This window comes from Thermobia domestica, chromosome 11 (assembly GCF_964235325.1).
Source record: "Thermobia domestica chromosome 11, izTheDome1.hap1.1, whole genome shotgun sequence".
Taxonomy (NCBI): Eukaryota; Metazoa; Arthropoda; class Insecta; order Zygentoma; family Lepismatidae; genus Thermobia; species Thermobia domestica.
This window is the reverse complement of record NC_137464.1, coordinates 34,138,304-34,160,715: the sequence shown is the minus strand read 5'-3', so window position 1 is coordinate 34,160,715 and position 22,412 is coordinate 34,138,304. Positions and strand designations below refer to the sequence as shown.

At 34.6% G+C, this 22,412-nt stretch overlaps 1 protein-coding gene across 1 annotated transcript in view; it reads right to left on the bottom strand.

Moving 5' to 3' along the window:
• Nucleotides 1-5,677: 5,677 nt before the first annotated feature.
• The window catches only part of LOC145664026 (uridine diphosphate glucose pyrophosphatase NUDT22-like), a 140,973-nt gene continuing 124,238 nt past the window's right edge, over nt 5,678-22,412 (bottom strand). The window contains exons 2-3 of the mRNA XM_081730328.1: nt 18,057-18,674; nt 5,678-6,415 (exon numbers count right to left, since the gene is read on the bottom strand). Of these exons, the coding sequence (XP_081586454.1) occupies nt 6,229-6,415; nt 18,057-18,674 (805 nt within the window). The 3' untranslated portion in view covers nt 5,678-6,228. The remainder of the gene's footprint in view (nt 6,416-18,056; nt 18,675-22,412) is intronic.

Below are 22,412 nucleotides of genomic sequence, written 5' to 3'. Positions count from 1 at the left end.
CAAAGTTTGATTGCATGTATCTTTTAAACCAAGAACGATAAAGACCTAAGACTTGAAACAAATGTACGCGTACTATGTAGATATTTTCGAGACCAGTACCGATGTTGGAATTTGTAACGTTTCTGTGTAGTAACGAAAGAAACTATCGAAACTACAAGAAAAAATGTACAAAATGAAGAAAATCAATATTCAGTTGCAGCAAACTGATATCGTGTGGATGAACCTTTGTGTATATGTGTAGTATATATATCAGTGCTTATCCATTGGTGCGAAAATGTGACAGAGTTGATGCAGTGGTGCCATGTAAAATGGCTATTTAATGCAAGTTCGTAAAATGGGTGTTTTTTGACAAACGCAGCCCATGCAAACACTTGTCGTAAAATTACTGCAACAGCTGTATTTTAGGTTAATTAATGATAAACAATGAGAATTTGCGCATAGTTGATAACCTGAGTTTTCATGCAAAAATTTGCGATGAAAAAATTACCCACAGCTGGCAACCCTGGAATCCTTGTAGAAAGAGAAGGGCACATTACAGCAAATGCTCGAAGTGGCTGTCGCGTTCTTGTTGACACAAATTTACACGCTTCACCATGTTTCTTGGCATCTTTTTAACAGTGTTCCTGGTGATAGATTGAATTTCTGTTTCAATGTTCGTTTTCAGTTCCTAAATGGCCGTGGGGTTATTCTTGTACACCACATTTTTCAGGTAACCCGATAAGAAAGTCAGGTGATGTTAAATTCGGAGACCGGGAGGGCCACAAATTTTTGGAGATGATGTGGTCACCAAAAAATTCCCTTAACATTTGCTGTAAAGCGCCTTTCTCTTTCTACGAGGATTCAGAATTGCCATCTGCAGGTGAGTAATTGTTGTATCGCAAATTTTTGTATAAAACTCAGGTTATCAATTATGTGCAAATTCTCATTGCTTATCATTACTTAACCTAAAGCACACCTGTTGCAGTAATTTTACGACAACAGTGTTTGTGGGAGCCACGTTTTTGTCAAAAACACCCATTTTAAGGACTTGCATTAAATAGCCTTTTTATATGGCAACACTGCATCAACTTTGTCATATTTTTGCACCAACGGGTAAATGGTGATGCATACTGCACATATACACAGAGATTCGCCCACAACAAATCAGTTTCCTGCAACTGAATATTGATTTTTTTTTATTTTGTACATTTTTTATTTTACACTTTCAATAGTTTCCTTCGTTACTACACAGAAGTGTTACAAATTCCAACATCGGTACTGATCTCGAAAATATCTACATAGAGCACGCTTACATTTGTTTCAAATCTCAGGTCTTGATCGTTCTTGGTTCAAAAGATACACGAAATCAAACTTTGGGTTGCGCGCACGTAAGTCATGTTGCATCTTCTTCCTCGAAAAGTACGGGACTGATGTTGAGTTCTCCAACAGAACATCAAACATTTGCACGCTGACTATGCACAGATCGCCGACTGCGCCCTTGATTTTGTGCGACCCAATTTTGAAAATTACCGTTACAAATCCCGATAGATGAAATGGGCTGCACAGTGAGCAGAATACCAATTAGAATATTCGTGAAAATGTGTACACAAGTATCCTACCAGTTGAACTAGTCATGTTCTTGCAATTCCTTTACAACCATTATTTTGTGGGGAAAATTGAGATCGGCGTGCAGCATTCTTCATGCACTCCGCTCAAATATCCCCAAGGTAAGAGCATGGTTAGCAGCGGGACGTCGTGACGATGTGTGCTTTACTGCTGCGATATTCTCGAGTATCCAAATACTGGAGATTTCCGTTCTAACACTCAACCAATCTCAGAAATTGCGTACCTATAACAACACGACGATGCACTGTGTAATATAAAGTGTATTTACTATTTGATAAAATCGATTATCTGCGATGATTCGAACAGATTGTGATATCTGACATCATCTGGTCCGCATCAGACACGGTCCTTCCCTACAAGCTCGCAACCGAAGAAATGACCCTGACACCAGAGTTTCTTAATTAGCAATAATTTTATTTTCTGAGTTTACACTAGAATTGTAGACAAGCAAAAACGAAAGTAGTACTACAAAACGTCCTCACAGAATTCAGGTTACACCAGCTTATGAACAACATATTGTTCAGTGTATTCGCAGGTATAATGTGTGTTTTAGTATTCCGATAAAACTTTTCATACTACATTCGTCGTAAACAATAAAACATATACAGGGTGGCCCAAAAGTACGTATACAGTCCCGTACTGATCAGCTCACTGTATTTCATTGTTATCAAACAGGTAGACCTAGTTTCTTTATTTGTTCTTAATGTCTTTTTACTTATACATTAAGCTCGAAACAGTAGAAGCAAATAAACCCATAGACTAGAACGTTATACTTGATCAATGCACGGGTGTATACCTACTTTTGAGCCACACTATATATAATCATCATTATTATATAACAACTCTTACTACACACAGTCGCATATCATAAATGAATCAACGCATTTAAGTAAATATAGAAGACGCGCTTTAATTGAGGGCATTATATCAGAAACGTTAGTTTTTACAATTCTCCATCAACAACATGGATTTCTTCTAGATTACATATGATGATAATCATATGGTATTACGTTCTCATCATATCGCTAACCGATATGGCTAAGGACGCAGAAACTGAGTTTACTGACACTAACTATTCATGCGCTCAGAATGGAAGTTCGGACGTAACAACTGGAAACCGTGAATATGAGGAAGGGGTGATGTTCAAAGTACGAACATAATGTTCTCTTGCGTGAATTAATAAGAAATGAAGTTTCTGTTCGTTGTGTTTATATACATGGTGTTTCAAAACACCGACAACGTTTGGGAGGTGATTCCTTACACCAAGATAAGGCAAAAAGTATAGACCAACCTGGGTGCAGAAATCCGTCATTTCGGAGTTATAGGCTGCCGAAAACATGAAAGAAATGAATTTTAAAGGTCTATGGCTTCAATACTATGGGATCTACCGTAGTCGGGTCAAGATTTCACTTAGGAACTAGCATGTGCCCTGTTCAAGTATCCATGTTTAGGAATCCTGCGGTACTTCCACAACAATTTTTATAGAGGTAGTTTGAGAGTACTTCAAATTATATGCTCGTTGCAAAACTCCCTCTATAAAAATTGCTTCGTGAGTACCTTAGGATTCTGAAACATGCAATTTTGGATAGGGCACATAGTAGTTCCTAAGTGAAGTCTTGACCCGACTACGGTAGGTCCCATAGTTTTGGAGCTATGGACCTTCAAAATTCATTTTTTCATGTTTTCGGCAGCTTATAACTCCGAAAGGTAGTATTTGCACCCAGGATGGTCTGTACTTTCTGTCTTATCTTGGTGTCAGAAATCACCTCCCAAACGTTGTCGGTGGTGTTTTGAAACACCCTGTATATGTGTTGAGTGGGTACGGCAAGGTTAAGATACTTTTCAAAAGTTTTTTTTTTTTTTTTTTTTTTTTTTTTTTTCGAACTTCGGCAGGCTGTAGCTTTTAATGAAGCGATACGTCTTTCATTCTCTGTTTTAAAGCTGGATTGTCTTTTCAAGTTTAGTGTTTCTTTTGAGCATCGAAGCTCTGTGGGATGTGGACCTACAGTTCGCGATATCCGAACGATCATAGTGCCTTCTAATTTCAATGCACTCTTAACTGAGAATCAAACCCGAGATTACGTGTACTAAAGGCATAGGCTCTAGCTACTAGACCATCGGGAAGGGCTTTTAGTATATTTTTGTTTCGTTTATGTAGAATAAGGAATAATTTATCGATGTCTGATTGTGGTACTCTTCCGTGTCCTGTGTATATGAGATTTCGTTCAGAGATTCGCTAGGATTTTGTATAGATACATGGAGAATAGTTACTTTCATTCACATTTAATTCGTCAATCGTAAATAACACACACACACACAACCCACTATATATATATATATATATATATATATATATATATATATATATATATATATATATATATATATATATATATATATATATATATATATATATATATATATATATATGATGCAAACTTAGCGTTAAATCACATTTATTTATATTTGTTTATTCATGTATTTTAAATCCTTAAGAAAACCAGTCTTTCAGGTGAAAAAAAGACAACACTTGATAACGCACTTTCTTCGTAGGATAAGGAAACCAGCTTCTTTGGATTAGTAAGAAGAGGACCAGGAATACATAGCTATGCATTTTGAAGGATACTTTTACGTATATTACATAACAAGACTAAGGCTCGAAAAGTAGTGGGGCTATATAAGTTACAAATGACCACAGCATCATAGCTGCCGCCATGTTTCACGATTGGAAGGAAGAGACAATTCGGAGCATGAGCTTTTTCATACGCAAACACTCTATGTTGAAAATAGTTACGCAAGATAGAGTTTCAGATTGTAACCCCTCCCCGTTTGAACAAGATACATAAAAATTAATGTCTACGATATTAAGATACACTGTATAGAAAGTGGCCTCTTGCTAACGCTCTCGTCTTTGGTGAAAGCGGTTGCGGGTTCGATCCCGTTGGGAGCACGGTCGAAAAAATGTAAAAGCTTTTCAGGCTAGCCATCCTGAGTAAAGGTTTTTCCTCCTCTACACCACGCAAATGCCGGGTGATACCTAACATATAGGTCCCAGGCCGCTTCCTTCCCTTTCCTTGAATAGTGTGATCGCCGAGGATAAATAGTGTAATCCTTCATACGTGACAGGCAAACATGGCCACAGATACCGAAAGCCCAGAAATCTAATTTGTAATCCTGTTGTCCAGGTTGCCATGGCGACTGGAAATGCGAGTCTGGTGCGTAGCTTTTCCTCATAGTAATATTCCCGGTTTCTGTCAGAGAGTAGCTTTCATTTTAATGTTCTAGGGTGGATTAAAAACGAATAAGTTGAAATATAGTGTCCAAAGCTTCCAATTTACCTTGAACCTTAAATATATTTAATTTCACGTAATTACGAGTATGTCTTACATACCTGATATATGAGATAGCAACACTGCAAACAAACTAACTGTTTTCTCAAAATGTTTACCCATGGTTATTTTTATTGCTTTTAAAGCCCGAATTCCAGTTTAGAAGAGAGTATTCATGAACATAGCAAGGAAATTTCATTCAGTAATATCCGGCAAGGAGGAAAAATGCAAGATAAGAGATGGCAACACTGCACCCAAGCCGCCGGTTTTCAAAATGTCTACCCACGATTTTTTGATTAGTTTTTAAGCATAAACTTTAAATTAGAAGAGAACAGCCGTCAGACGCGCCGTTCCTACGGGTCTTATGTCTGGAGCCTGTATTATGAGAGAGAAAATACGGAATGTGAAGTCCACATCGGACACGGAATCTCTTTCTTTGTCAAACCAAAGGCTGGGGGCGGAGGGCTCTCAAAATTTGTACGTGAGAGACTGACGACGATCATTTTTGGATTGACGAGTGCGTCTGACTTCGAAATTTTGCGCCTTGCTGTATAGTGTTTTTTATCGTTTATTCGTGAGAAACAAATTAATCGCTGAAAACAATCGATTATCATTTGATTTAATGTTGTCCCTAGGTACACCGCTCTCTGTCCCTTGGTACATATCAAGGGAGGAAAATGAACTGCTCTGTAGAAATTGCTTTTGAATTATTCTTATTGATACAATTCTCTTGTAACTTTTACAGGATCAAACTGAAATACAAATATACCCACTTCTGTAAAGCAAATTATAAAAAGTTTCCCTGGAGGAAGCAACTTTCCCTGTTCTAGGAATCCAAAAGCTGTTCAGATTTCAAATGTATCATCTTGACACTTTGACAGTGCCTTGAAAAATTTAGATAAACGTTTTGGAATCGTCGTTTAGTGAAGGTTGGACACTATTGTTACCTGATATTTCAGGTTTCACAGGTCAAACTGGTTGACCAAGGAAAGGCGTACCAATTTCTGCTCTTCTGATGTTAACTACGAAGATTTTAAAACTCGAGAAGGGACAGGAATTGTTTGCAGTAAGAGGTAGGCACTTCGACAAGAATACAGAATTTCTGTAGTATCACAAATAATGTTAGACTAAATTGGGTTGCGCACGAGACCAGACAAAGATCTCTTTCAATAGAAACTTTAAAAAAAAGAAGACGACGACTTCATTTTCACTATACTTTTTCCAGATGGGACAGCCTTGTCTCGTGCGCATCCCCACACCAGGTCATTTCCAAACATTCATTTTATTTGTCCATTTAATTAATCTGTGAATACAAATATAAAGCACCTTTTGTTGATGGAGTTAGTTGATTCCAAATGTTTAAAGATGATAATTGTTTGGCTTCATCACATGTGATGAAGATTACTTCAGTTGTTTCATCTGCTTCTGGTTGGTCGCCCCTTGTGTACAATTGGCGGATATCGTCAGACGCCAAAGTACAACTAAAAACAAGCAGAAAATAAGATATAACAATATTTTACATAAGATGAGGCTTTAAAATCACAAACAAAAATATATGTTGTTACTACTTAAATATAACTGACAATAATACAGATCTTTTGTAAATGAAGTTGTTATATTACTATTAGTAGTTTTAATATCTGTTCAATAAACTCAAAATGGGAAAATGAGTTCCCTCATGGTTGGATAGAATCCTTTGTTTGATATCCCTGTTGACTAAATGAGACGGTTGCTAAAACCAAGTTAAGATATATATATATATATATATATATATATATATATATATATATATATATATATATATACAAGGGGGGCTAAGGGGCTATAGCCCCCCCTTGACGTTCAGGTTTACACTGGATAAAATGGACTTCAATCCTGCTTTACACTGGATAAAACGGCAAACTATGGCTTAGCCCCTCCCTTGATCATATCCTGGATCCGCCACTGTATATATATATATATATATATATATATACAGAGCCGTAGCTAAGGGGGGGCCAGCGGGGCGCCCGCCCCGGGCGCTGATAGCAAGGGGGCGCCGAACGAGCAAGGAGAAAGAAAAAGTGGTGTTGGACATGAGTAAAATACGAGTCGCCCCTAGAAAGTATTGGCGCCCTATTAGATCAATATTGCTGTCGGTTATCAATGAAATACGTATATTTCTTAAAAATTTTCTTGCTCGCTTCGCTCGCAATCCAAAAGTTTAAATAAGTCACAACAAGTTTTTACTTATTACTTAAAGAGTTTATTATAGATGATTTCTTAATGACATGTGGTATACAAGGTCCCGAGTAATGACTTATAGTGTATGTAGGATAGTGGCGTATTTACGATTTTTTCGGAAGGGGCTTTGCTAACTTTCGGGGGAGGCTTTGCCTGAAAATGTGAAAATTCTGCAAGATATTTCATATACTTTGCTATAGTAAGTAAGATTTCGGGGGGGGGGTTAAGCCCCGAAGCCCCCTTAAATACGCCACTGATGCAGGAGCATTTCTAAAATCAGAAACGATCAAAGTCGGCGTTTTAACAGTGATGAGTTTGCTTAGTTCAAAACTTTTTTTTATCTACCCAATCGGATTAATCACGACGCACAGTGGGGCCAAAGCACTGAATTCTTGGCAAAAATAAGAATTCGCAATATGAAGCAGAAAATTGAAAGAAAACAAATTAGTTTGGTGTGTGCAGTAGCTACAATAATGTTATTTGGACATTATTTCATCAAAAGCATAGAGTTTTACATCATAAAATGAAATAGGTCTATTCCTTATATTGGCGCCTAAATTATATAACAGATTATGTGATTGGCATAAAGAAAAGCGTGGGCAATATGCTTTCATTTGGCAATTTATGATTGGCTTATATTCTTACGCATGAAAGGAAAAAGTGTACTTATTCATTTTACAACTGAAGAGTAATAAAATTGAAGAAAAGTTCTTGCTTCTCAAAATTATTTCAAAGTTGTGGAGGATTCGTTATGACAATGAAGATGCAAGGACACTTCAATATAAAAATTATCTCATCACAAGTTCTCGATATGAATATATTATCAGATATATTAAACATATTATGATTTACAAGCATCAGTAACTGTTCAGGTTGTTTTATATATCTCATCGTCCATTACGTGAGATCATTTCAGGGCTTGATTGGAACATTCTCAGCTGGAGCGAGCGGAGGCTCATTACAGTTGATTCCAATGTCACTTCTGTGTACGCATCACAAAAAACACAATACTAAATTGATCAACACCATTTTTAATATGGTTCTACGTTATGGTCTATAGATTGTTTAGCATTGGCGTTTCAAAATGTCACCACCATTAATCAAATATGTTTGACTAGAGTTTAATTCTGTTGGTGAATGCCAGAAAAGTATGACTAGATGTTGGAAACAAGATGGGTCCTGGAGGCGAAACCCCCAACGAGGTCTGGGGCCTATATTCAACTTCGTCACTGCGTGCATGGGGATCACACGTCTAATAATCTAACACTTACTCTCATTTATCCCAGCTAAATTCAAAAGCAGCATTGCATCCAGAATACGGTTTTCTTCAAACATTTTCATGTGCTATACTTCCCAAAAGTGCGAATATGTGCAGGTTTTCTCTTTGCATACAGTAAGAACAATGTTTCCGCTACGACATATTAAAAAATCACAGACTTATTATGCCATATTTTCTACTAAAATGCCATTCTATCGTTTGACCATAGTTTATATGCTTTCAGTATCACAGCATTTTCCAAATATGATATTAAGTAGGAGATTATCATAGGGATATGATAATGATATTAGCATCATTGCAAATATGACTATTGACTACACATCACATCAACATTCTGAATATACAAAACGATACATACATGTCGGTCGTGTCACCATGTTTACCAGCCACTGAATATCTACACGCAATGTAGGAATAGTCGCATTCAAAGTCAATTTCCTATCTTCTGTCGCTAAGCAGCGCCTCTCCGGCTTCGGCGGATAACCACATATACACGTCCCATGAGTTCATTGTAAACTGCTATCACCTCTTTTCCTGCACACTATGTTATGTGTACACTATTAAGCTTTCATTATAACAAATCATATCGAGTCAATCTTTTACTTCATTTTTCGAGTTTTTGCTCAGAATTGCCGCGTTTGGACCCACTTTGGTGCGACGGTGAGAATGAAGGTATGAAAGTGAGAAGAGTGAAGGGACATTCAAGATGCTGTTTGCGTGGAGTATTAAAAATAAAGGTAAACAAGGGGAACAATAACATTTTCGAACTTCAAGCAGTTGTAGAATAGGGGCTTAAGGGATCAGAACTTAGCCCAACGAAGTTCGACTTTTTCAGACACTAGTCACTACCTATGATTTATTTTAAAATTCCATTGGCATATCAAATGCTTCCAATTTGGAGGAATTTAGTGGGGTCATTTTTTCATCAACTTTTTGTATGGCCAGCATATTATTTTGTGCATACGTGTCTAGTTGTGTGATGTTTTTATCTATCTACATACACACATTCTTTATATATGTACGTGTTAGTGTATTTTAATATGTCAATTAATAATAAGTACCTTAAATTCGGAACTTTCATTCATTAAGAAATTAAGTACTAAATAATTACTTTAATTTCAGGTATATGTAGTAGTCAAAATATATACAGGGTTTTCATAGTCTGGACGGATTTAATTTGCTTATAATTTTCTCATATGAATCAAATAAAGTGCTAACGGTAGCGGAAGGATTAAATTTTTACCTGTAATCTGCACCAGCTCAGTTCATTCACCGCCACACCTCCAACTGGGCGCCATTTACGTCCACATATTACGGTACATTTACGTCCACACATTGATACGGTAAAAAAAATAGTCATCTCAGAGGAGTGTTTCATTTATTTATTTCTTTAAAAGACACACACACCAATATAGCTTAGAACTTACTTTTAACAGTCAACATTGAAACAACAATGAAAACAATGGATGGAATTTGGTAAGAAACTGACCCTTGCCCTCCCTGTCCCTCTCTCAACGTGTTCAGAGTTGCCGCTTATCTAACAGTGTTGCCAACTAAAAATTTAACCCTTCCGCTACCGTTTGCACTTTATTTGATTTCATTATGAGCATTTTTATGAAAATTATAAGCAAATTAAATCCGTCCAGACTTTATGAAAACCCTGTATTTTGGATTTTAAGTACAAACATTGAACATATTCTTCACCTATATCGATCAATATTTAGAAATTCACAAAGAAGGCTCCTTCTGAATTTCCATTACATTTCACAAAATATTTTTTACCGTAAAAAGATCGAAATTAAAATGCTATTGATGTCGTCACATACAGAATAAAATTAAATAGTTTACAGTTATTACAGGCAATTAATACTGTCACTCATTTCGAACAATTAAAAGAACATAGTCTAAATGTATTGAAATTTCATTTCTTATCGTTAGTACGAAGCGTTGTAAATAGTAGTAACTTTCGAACTTCTAGTGAATTTGTATACAACCAAAGCTGTTTTGCTTTTATATATATATATATATATATATATATATATATATATATATATATATATATATATATATATATATATATATAATGATTGGTAAGTTGAGTGTAGGGGGCGCCGAATTCTGCTTCGCCCCGGGCGCCGAAATCTCTAGCTACGGCTCTGTATATATAAACTTTCCACGATTATGCACCAAGGCTACGGGAGACGGCAATGATAATGACTGAAATAGTGAAATGAAGAAAAAGATGGTGCCTAACTTACAAGTCCCAAGCCTCTTTCTTCCTCAGATAGTGTGTTCGCCGAGGGAAGTTATCCCTCATACGTGACAGGCTTAAGGCCATCGAACCCGGTAATACCCAGAAATATGTATAAATAAAGCGATGCTTGGGTTTCTTATGAACCCAAAGTAGTTTATTTGATGGCAAGTTTAAACATCTGCGATATATTTATTAAATGTGAAGGGAATGATTTTTTTTTTTTTTTTTTTTTTTTTAACAACTAACTGGTGGTGAGAAGTGGATTGTTGTGTTCTCAGTGTGGTGGATTTTTAAATGTGTCGCGATTTTCTAGCCCCAACTAAGGAACGAATCGGCAATTTGAACGAATTCATTATCCAGAAACGTCCAGAGCTCATTAATCATAAAACAGTTTTGTTCCGTCATGATAACTCAAGACCAGACCTAAGTTTGATCACATGTCTGAAACTATTGGAGCTTGAATGGAATATGTTGCCACACTATACAGTATATGTATTTATATCATGTAAGATCATCATCATATATTTTGAAGTCTTCCATTCAAAAGAAAATTTGGTCGTTTAAGAGTAGACATTTCCAGGGAAACTCTGCTCAAAAGGTCAAATTTTACAAAAGGACAAATTTTACAATAATCTCTTCTTTGAAACAAAGTCTTCGATGCCATAACATAAATAACATCAAAAGACACTTATTGCCTCGTGGTAGCGATTCACAATTTCTGGAAACGGTTCGACAATTTTTTCCTTGTTGTCACTCTGTTTTTCGTACGCCCTATGAAAAATAAAATAGCGTACACAGGGGACGATTTTATACCTAAGTAATAGTGTATTCTTAAGATAAGATAACCTAACTTACATTCGATGTACAAGAGCCAATTAATGAAAATGTGTTGTATCTGTCAATTAATGAAATAAAACTGATATGTTCTCTAAAGTTTCGACTATTTGCATATTTTCAATCACTTCGGGGCAGTTCCTATGTTTGCCTGAACGCAACCCAAAATCTGCGTCTTAGTTGATAATGACAGGCATAGCAATTATAATTTATTTTTGCGTTTTGCATTGCACTCTGCAATTTTAGAGAAGGCACGTACGAAATGAGCCTCTTGTTTTGGAATGCCAGTGATGCATTTAATTACTTTTTTCGCAATATTTCTAAATAGATCATATGAGACCTGCTTCTAAAAAACATCACAATAAAAACGGATAATACGAAAAGTAAACCCGATAGAAGTTTGTGGTATTAATACATACAGTATTATTCAATATGAATTGGCAATAATGGTGTATTATGTATAGAAGAGAAGCCAATGCATACAATAAATTGTTATATACCGCAAGAAATAAATGTATAAAGATGAAATAATAGAACTTAAAATGCATTATATTCAAGACTGTATTGAAAATGCTATAAATAAATGCAAAGTGGCCTGAAAAATAATTGACAAGTTTGATGGTAATAAAAGAATCAATGATGTGATTATTTCGCCTTATATTTGAAATATCTTTTATGTAACTTCATTTGAAGAAATTAAAAATGAATGGCAATAACGCCATCCAGGATGGCTAAACAAATTATTTATTCGTACACACTTGCCTTTTCCTTGTGATTCCTGAAGACATCATTTGAGTTGTTAATAATTTTAAATCTTCGAATAGCAAGGATGTATATGACTTGTCAAATGACCTTAAAAAGGTAATTATATTGCAGAGTTTATCGCAATCTATATTAACATATGCTATGAAAGGTATATTCCCTAATTCATCAAAATATCTAAAATTGTACCGGCATTTAGAAAAGGAGACCCTACATGTGCTTCCTATTATCGTCCAATATCCATAACACCAATAGTATCCAAGATTATTGAGACAGTGGTAAAAAAAAAAATGTTATTAACTATTTAAATGTGTATAATTAATTAATGAATTTCAGTCTATTGTTGATGTTATAGATTATAGATACGTTGATAATGTATATAATATAAAATATTTGAAAATAAAGATATTGGGCTTGCTACATTTTGCGATCTTAGCAAAGCATTTGATTGTGTGAAACATAATATTTTAATTAAAAAGTTAAAAGGTTATGGATTTTAGGATTTTTCAAGATATAAGTACTCACAAATAGTTGAATTAAGATTTGGTGTACCTCAAGGCTCTGTTTTGGGATCGTTAATTTTTATTTTAATGATAAATGATCTATCAGTGCCAAATCGATCGGATATGCTGATTATACAACTTTCTGAACATAGCCAACAATACAACAGATCTTGAGAAACAAAGTGAACATATAGTGTTACAAAACAGGAAATGATTTGAAAATAATAGTTTTCTATTAAACAGATATAAAACTAAAAAATGTTTAATCTTATTGACTGCCGTAACAAAGATGTGGGTAAACAAAATTTCTTGGTATTATACTAGGTAATAAACCGTCTTGGAAACCTCATATAAAATATGTGTGTAGCAAATTATCAAGGACAATATATTTATTATGACACTTAAAAGTCACAAGAAGAAAGTAATACCAAAGAATTATTTTCGAACTAATCATTTTGTACTTTTTGAGAGTATATTAGCGTATGATTTTATATTTTGGGGTAACAACATCATATAAATGGTGTACTTAAAATAAGGCTATTAGATTAATTTGTGGGTGTCCAATAATGAGAATTTTAAACCACTATTTGCTATGTTAAAAATTATGACTGTGATTAATCTGTATATTTATATGGTATTGATCTACACAAAATAGAATATTTCCGCAATCGTTTATAGACAAAATATAACATGCATATAATACTAGATCGTGTAAACGAATTGAGAAATCATACTCTAAACTATCTAAAATTAAAGAAAGTTATGTAAGTATAGGTAAATTTATGAATATGTGACCAATGTACATGCATCATTTGCCTATAGATAAATTTAAAACTAAATTTTATAATGGCCTAGTGGCAATCCCTTTTTAGAAACATAAATGAATTCGTTGAATCTCAAAACTTATGTGCTCATTGGTAATACCAGAATGTAAATGCCACTGTTAACAAGTACTATAAAGTATTACAATGTAGTATATAGTTGTTCATAAATTGTATATGTATGTTTCAATTGATGATAGTGACCTATTGCCTAGTTAAAGTCTTTACGACAATACAAATATTCTATTCTATTCTATTCTGCCATAAAGTATATAAAACACAATATAATACATAGTACTTCTATAATCGTGTACAAAAGTTTTAAAATTCATTTAAGACCTTTGTTCAAGTGTCTTGAACAATGTTTCTTTGAACATGAAAATTTGAAGTCTTGTTCAAATTTTATTTGACCATGTGGACTAAGCTTAACTTTTATACTTTTTTTTTTCGCAGATTAAAACGCAAATAGTTCGGATTGTATGTTCCCGTTCTATTTCGTGGTCAGATATCCAGTTCCTTCGCTTTCTCGTCAAGCCGCTTGCGTGCTATAACGTTTGATTCAGATGAGGCTGTAAATCAGCACCGTTTTTTTTTTTTTTTTTTTTTTTTTCGATAAAGACAGATCCTTTCATTAACGATCTAACAAAATATTATCGAACAAAACGGCAATACTCATATTGGTGACAACTACATGGGTGGTTTGGCGCTCAAATACAATATAAATTCCTTTATGAAAATACCCGTTGGAAACTTTTAATGGGACATTGGATTTTTCGCTTGAATTAATTTTGAAATTAAACTTTCGTGCCTTGAAAAAATATTATAGTTCATATCACTTCAAGTTCGATTTCAGGTAGAAACATATGTTTTACCTGAAATCTTGTTTTTAAAAATGGCCACCAATTTCTTTTTGAAAAGCCCTGTAATTTTACCTACAGTTGGAATTAAATCAAATAATTGATTTTCTTTGGGTTATTAAGGTCTGTATTTAGAGGCCAGTTGTTACAATTTCCCAAGCACGGTTGAAATAATATTGTCTTCTAAAGAAAGGCGGCTGGCCAAGATTTTTTGAAGACTGTACATTTAGTATGTTTTTTGTCAATATCTATTTTTGCCTCTTTAAATATATGGAATATGGGAAATCGAGCGATATAGCATTACGTATTACTAATAATAAATATCCATATTCACAAGCGAGGATAATTTTGTAGAATTATTTCTAAAAATTACTTGAAGTTTGATTCAGTTACTTTTTTAAACGTAAAAAGTATTTATGTATAAATTACAAACAGTTGGATGCTTTTTAGTTCTCACTCGAATTATTCGCAAACTTTTTAAGGGAAGGGCGGGCAAAGTGGAATTTATCATTTCCAGAAACATAACGCGATATTTCAAGACACAGGGGATAGCACTGAAGAGAGTGACATGACAATATGACGTAACGGAAAACTTCACGTCCTGTGTTGCGCCTGAGTAATAGAAGAAAAACGTGTAAATTGAAAATACAACTTTTTTAGAAGGCCAGGTAGAAAAGAGTTGTAGTTCCTGAATATTCAATAGAAATCCGTATTTTGCAATCAGGTGAGTTCAACATTATTCATATTAGAAATAGATGAACGATTTTGTGAATTGATGAAAACCTTGATTTGCAGAGATATAAAATGTGAATCGTACTGACGCGGACAAAGAGGAATAACAGACGGTGGGCAAGGTACAACTATTTCACTTTGCCCGGTTCCAATAGACAAACAAACAATGCAAGTAGTATTCAAAAGGTGTTCGGTCGTGTAAGTAACCTTGTTCCATTGAGGCATATTGTGCTCTTAGAAAATTTATAACTGAGCAGAAAAAAAAAAAAAAACTGGAAGGACAATAATACAAGATATTAGTTGGCTATAATTTACATTTTTATATTCAATACTGTTTTCTTTGTTACGCAGGTTTTGCCACTTTAGAGTGTATTATATCTATGTAATTTCATACCACCAACTTACCATGCAATATTTTCTTCAAGCGTAGCTTCAGTGTATGATTTGTTTTGAGTGGGCTCATGATAATTGTTCAGACAGTCAAGATTATTGAGTACTAAACTGCTACTTTTATAACTACGTAACTATAATGAGCTGTGTTCTGAGTAGATTTTCATATCGTCTGAATAGACATATATGCAAGAGCTGCTTGCATTTTTTTTTTTTTTTTTTTTTTTACTTTCTATTTAATTTCTTACAAATGTAAACACAGAGTATTACAAATCTCTAACTTCTTAATTTGTTCTCCGAAGGTAATAGTTACGCAAGTAATGTGTTAACTAAATTCGCAACATTATCTCAATAAACAACAATTTTTACCCTACATACATGTTTGCCCGCTTATAGGCGAGAGAAGTGGACTTTTGCATATCGACATTAAATAAAGTGTATCATCAACATGCCTAACTGTTTTATTTCCGTTTTGTTGTATAATATGGCAGAAGGTTCAAACTTTCCGTATGTGTTTAAAACGGGACGCAGACAAGGTTGGACGACGACAAGCCTGGACACTTAATTTTGGTCGCTCCCGACAAGGTTGGACGACGACAAGCTTGGACCCTTCTCAATTTATCCTCTTGCGCCAGACTCGAACGAATTCCTGAGGTGTCCAAGCTTATCGTGGTCGACCCCGACACGCCTGGACACATTCCTGGGGTGTCCAAGCTTGTTATGGTCGATCCAGACAAACCTGGACACATCTAATTTTGGGTCGCTGACGACGAGGCTGGCCAACAACAAGCCTGGACACATTCCTGAAGGTGTCCAGGCTTGTCGGGATCGACCCCGAGATGCTTTGACATATCTCATTTTGGGTCGCTGACGACAAGGTTGGCCAACGACAAGCCTGGACACAAAAAGTGTCCAGGCTTGTCGTCGTCCAACCTTGGCGTGGTCCCGTTTAAAACATTCTGTTATTGTGTTTTGTTCCGACGATATTGTGTCATTTTTAACTTGTGTACCAGTTTCTGTCTCTTTTCTTTGTCCAATATTGCTACATTTGAATTTTTAATAATAATAATAATAATAATAATAATAATAATAATAATAATAATAATAATAATAATAATAATAATAATAATAATAATAATAATAATAATAATAATCACCATTCTGTTCAAGGAAGTTTGTTCAATACAAAGTTTTGGTATTTACTGTCTTTAAAAAACTGACTCATTTGCAATTTAAAAACTATTTCACAGTTGATTTCATTTTAGTTGCCTACGAGGGGCTCGGTGGCTCAGTGATAGAGCGCTTACCTCTGGTTCGTGGTGTCTCTGGTCAAGTAAATTTGGGATGGGCATCGTACCCATGGGCTTTCTCGGGTTTTCTCGTTTCCTCCCACATTCTCATTCCACCACTTATTCCATCATCATTCACTTGCCTTAATCATTTGTCTCCTTTAGCCTAAATAGCATAAACGTGGGACGTTAAATTTTGTTAAAAAAGTCATTTCATTTCACTAACCTATACTGTTTCACTCTTCTCAAGGGAAACCCCACAGTTTGGGAAATACTGGTCTATTGGATCTATTAAAACACATAATTTGAGTAGCTATCCTTTATCCTGTAAATACCAGATCATGAGGACTAATTGATAACATTAAAAGTTGGTGTATTTGACTACCCGTACATAATTGACTGACTTTTCCGATAACTGAATTTAATATGACAATTATTTTGTATGGTACACAGAGAGGCTCAACTGACAACTGAGATACGTTTGAAAGGCGTTCTTTTGTTTCATTTTACTATCATGTTCAAAGGAATCCTTTTACTAATCTATACCTTTTATTACTAAACGTTTGCTTGTTTTATTATTATGTTCAAATAAATAATACAATCTTTTCACTAATCTGCAAGCGAGAAAACTTGTATTAGTTTAGAAATACCGTAGAAGAATGAATGCACTTATCTTTAAATATGAATTAGGATGTAAGGACTGATTAATTTGAATGTGCGTATCATTATAGTAAAGCGTGAAAGATGCCTTAATCAGCTGATTTTTATTTTTCGATGTAGATATCTTTTTAAAATTTAAAGGGCCTTATGCAGAGAGTCTTTCTGACGTGTAATTAGTGCCATACTAAAGAGTTCGATTAACATATGTTTCCTGCTGTAGGTAGGCCTTTAGTATGACACTAATAATACGTCAAAACAACTCTGCATAAGGACCAAGATGTTTAATGTCTCAGATCTTAATTATAAGTTTCCCTGTTAGAAATTAATCCTGTGATACATTCTCTCGTCTGACTTTTTGAAATTAGAGCATGCTTTTATTATGTATTTTGAAATAATATTGCGTGGTAATAGTCAGTTTCGCCCTATAACATGAAGGACTGAAGAAAATCCGGTCTTACCAAAGACTTTATAATTTATGTTAGGTAAACAACAAAATATGTACGAAGGTACACACTTACTGAATTAGAAATTCAAGACTTGGTCTTCCTCCAGCTTCCTCATTCCTCACTAAACCCATTAGCAACGGTCTTGATATAGAATTAGCAGGTAAATTGACTTCATCTATTACTTCTCGAGATATGGAACTAAAAAGTTCAGAAACTACATCCCCATCAATTACGTATTTTGGTTCTGGATGTCCACCTGGTCTGTCCAATAATCCTGGATATTCCCCTGTCCAAGCAGCTCGTCGTATAAGGACGATCCTGTTATCCTTAGTTATGACAAGAGCTCCAACACCAAGTGGATCTGCGAGGAACAATTGAGAATTACCATGCTTAATCCCAAGCTCTCTTAACTCTTTGCAATTTGGTGCATAGTTAGTTCCCAAAAAGTCTTTGTAACAAGTTGTTCCTAAGTTGAATGTGTTTCCTGTGATAGAAGCTAGTCTATAAAGTTCTCCATTATACAAATGCGGATTATCTTTCAACCGTTGTAGCCATATTTCATCAGTTATTCTCATCTGCGTCTGTGATTTTGTCATTTGGAACATTTTGTCAATTTTTACTTCCCATTCGTTTTGTCCTTGTGGACTTCCTTGTTTCAAGAAACTTTCGATATGAATTGAGTTATCCAACCTGAAAAAGAATAACAATATTTTCATTATTAGCCAATCAAAAATGTAGCTTACATTGACGTGAAAATAAGTCATCTATCTCAATTATGTAGTAAAACCTGTTACTAATGTAAACTTACTTTATTGCTATACAAGTTAGCCACTTGTTTACCTTTGAACTTTACCACACACCAACAGTTTCGTTCCATTACTACTAATATTAAATTGATCTCTGTATTTTGTCTACCTGAATGATATATAGCAATGCATACGAGTCGCTCAAATCCAAAACGTTTCTTGTCCACTGTTTGAAGAAATGTATTGCTTTAATTACTTATGATTGTTAATAACTAATTTCAACTAATTTTATTTCATTGAATGTGTTACAAAATTTATTTTCAGGTGTAGAAATTAAGATGGTTAAAAAAGAAACTTGATTTCCTGAAGATTTTGCAAAGTGCATAAGAAAATTAAAAAAAAAAAAAAAAAACTAGACAACTCATATAATCTATTGTGGTTTGAAATATGTAATTAACTTATTCTGTTTTCTTCGAAGCATAAAGAGTTTAATTTCTGAAACATCTTAATTCATCAGAAGGACAGTAAGTAGAGGACCTTGCTAAGGAAGCCGAAGCAATTTGTCTAAAACTACGATACAGATAGTGGGATATTTATTACTTTTTACGGTTTGGTATGTTCCAAACGCTCTGCAAGTCAAAGAGTTCATATTGCGTAATGTTAGGATAGCTGACGTTAAAAACACATTAAACCATAGAACTTCATGTGTATAGGCCCTATATACACACACCGATGAAACTCATTTAAGATCACCTCGTATGTCATCCAATTCGAACTAAATTCGCACTAAAGAATGTCTGATAGGGGAAATGATCATGTTAGAAGGCCCCAGAACACCGGCTACCGAAGAGAACACAATGATCATGTCTGTAAAGAGCATTCTGCTAATCGGTATTTGAAGACCATTGGACAATACGACGGGTGTAATATTGTATGCGAATCTGCTGTGTGTGAATCACACTTTGTATCTGCAACACTAGGACGATGCTAGCGAACACCTATTGTGAAATTTAGTGACTTCGAAAATGACATGACACATGAGTTATCCATATGTTACACACATGATGGGAGAAGTGTTGCCCACTAAGACTACTCGAGTCTCGAAGGTTTCTTTTTCACCTCATTTTGATTCTCGGAAAGCTTTTGTCCTCTCGGTTTGTAAATTTATTTACTTAACTTTTGGAAGTAATTTTGGTAAAATGTTGCATTTAGCGATAGGATAACTGTGTATAGGAACAACTAGAATAATTAGCATTGATCTTTTTAAAATAACGTACACATAATCCAAATTCTTTAATCGATGTAAATACTCAATCGAACATAGAACTCCTTTTACAGTCCTCTTCACATGTGGGACCATTTTCGTGTCATATAGAGCCATACTACGCACTTCAACATAATATGTGTTTACGTGCACTAAACTTCATTTACTGATATCTCTGAAGCAGAGTTTAAAACACATATGTTTATATGACCTTTTTTAGTATTCAATATGTATAATGACCTCCCAAATGACTGCCTTTTTTTCCTTTGAAACACGTTGGTCAAATTTCAATGCTCTCCCAGTGGAAATAGAACTCGGAACTGAGAACACCAAAGGCACAAGGCACAACACCGAAAGCCACTAGAACAATGACGAGAGCAATTGTAAAAAGTGCTCCAAAGATTGGCAAAAATGCATACTTTTTTGAATACATGCATATTTAACATTCAAACGTAAAAATATGGTGATATCAATTATTGAAATTCTAAGAAAAAAGGGGCGCGGTGGTAGAGCATTCACCTCTAGTGTATGGGATCCTTGGTTCAATCCCAGCTAGGGATGCGCACGAGACAAGATTTGTGGCTGTCTCGTCTCGAAAATGTGCTGTAAAAGTAATGTCTCGACTCGAAAAATGTATATTTTTCGATTGGAAAAGCCGTGTCTCGACTCGAATTTTGTCAGGAAAATCCTGTCTCGACTCGTCTCGTGCGCATCCTTAATCCCAGCTCGCGCCAACTGAACTTTGTGGTGGACAAACACTGTTTGCGTGGGTTTTCCCGGGGTTATCCTGTTTCTTCCCACTTTCTTCATTCCACCATTTGACTCATTTCTCATCACCGTCTACTTTAGCCTAACCGGCAAAAGAGTTGGACGTGAAACTTAAAGATTTAATTTTTTTCTAAGAAAAGAGTAAAAGGGTAATCAAATACACACGTTTTCCCGAAATTTGAAACCAAATAATACATTATTATTATTATTATTATTATTATTATTATTATTATTATTATTATTATTATTATTATTATTATTATTATTATTATTATTATTATTATTATTACTATTATTATTATTATTAACAAAACGACATATTCTTTGATATAGGAAAGTAGTGGGCTATTGGAGCTAAGTTTTGATAGTTCGGGCAATATGAAAGCATCCGGTTACGTAAGACTTTGACCTCGTATTTACTACAATTTTCTTATTTGATGCAAGTTCTATTTTGGACAACTTATATTCCGACCTGACTTTTTATACTGTGTGGATCATCTGGAACATATTCGGCACAAAACTATTATTGTTTGCAAATGTCACATTTTACTTTTTATCACTTTATCATTTAATACTAGAGATGCAAAAAAGCCAGCTTTTTTGAATCGATGTTTTTTTTTCACATAAAAAGCCGGCTTTTTTGGGAAAAAAACGAGAATTTTGGAAATTTTGGCTTTTTTCAACTTCATGATTTTTCTATCTAAATAGCTTTCTTATAGTAGTATATTCTATACTTAGATAAAAATTCCATGACCTGAATGTGATATTTCGCTCTGAAATTCACCATCAAGATGGATGGAGCACATGTTTTACGAATTAAAGCTAACATGAAGAATGTAGTATTTGAGGGTAATTTTAGAGGCTATTTAACTTTATTTTAACTTTTGAGTTATCGACATCTTTTTTCTTCTCTAGTTTGTCATCCGTGTTTCATTTCTAAGAGCTTTTAGTACTCTAGCTTCTAGCGCAAAAGTTAAACTTGCCCGTTTTTCTATTTATCCGTCAAAGCGTACGTTTATCAATATATCCGTCAAACCGTACTTTCACATTTCTGTTATACTGTAGCTGTGAAGTGATTTAGCAATAATTTTCCGGACACAACCTTGAATACCAATTTATACAAATAATCAGTAGCGGATTTAGAAAAGTACTTTAGGAGGGTTTTTTCTGATTGTTTCGTTTCCTAAAAAGTCCTAATTTTATTTGGGAAGTGCTTGAAGTTTATGAGTACAGGCATAACTAATATTTCGTTTCGTTTATATGTTTAGCAATAATCTTCCGGATACAACTTTAAAAATCATTTTATACTGAGAATCAGTGGCGGATTTAGAAAAGTATTTTGCGAAGGGTTTCTTACTAATGTTTAGTTTTTTTAAACATTCGTAATTTTTATTTGACGGGAGCTTAAAGTTTATGAGTAAAGGCATAAATAATAGATATTTCGTTTGTTGCAGACATTCCGTAACTTTGGGGAACGGGCTTCAGTCCGAAAGACCGCCCCCCTAACCTTCGCAAAACCGTCACTGCTGGTAATTAGTAATAATAACGATTTAAAAACAATAAAAAAGGAAGTCGCCCAACTCACAGTACACGCACTATTTCTACATTCACAGATGGAATGAAGAAAAGCTTTATCAGAATGGTCGAATG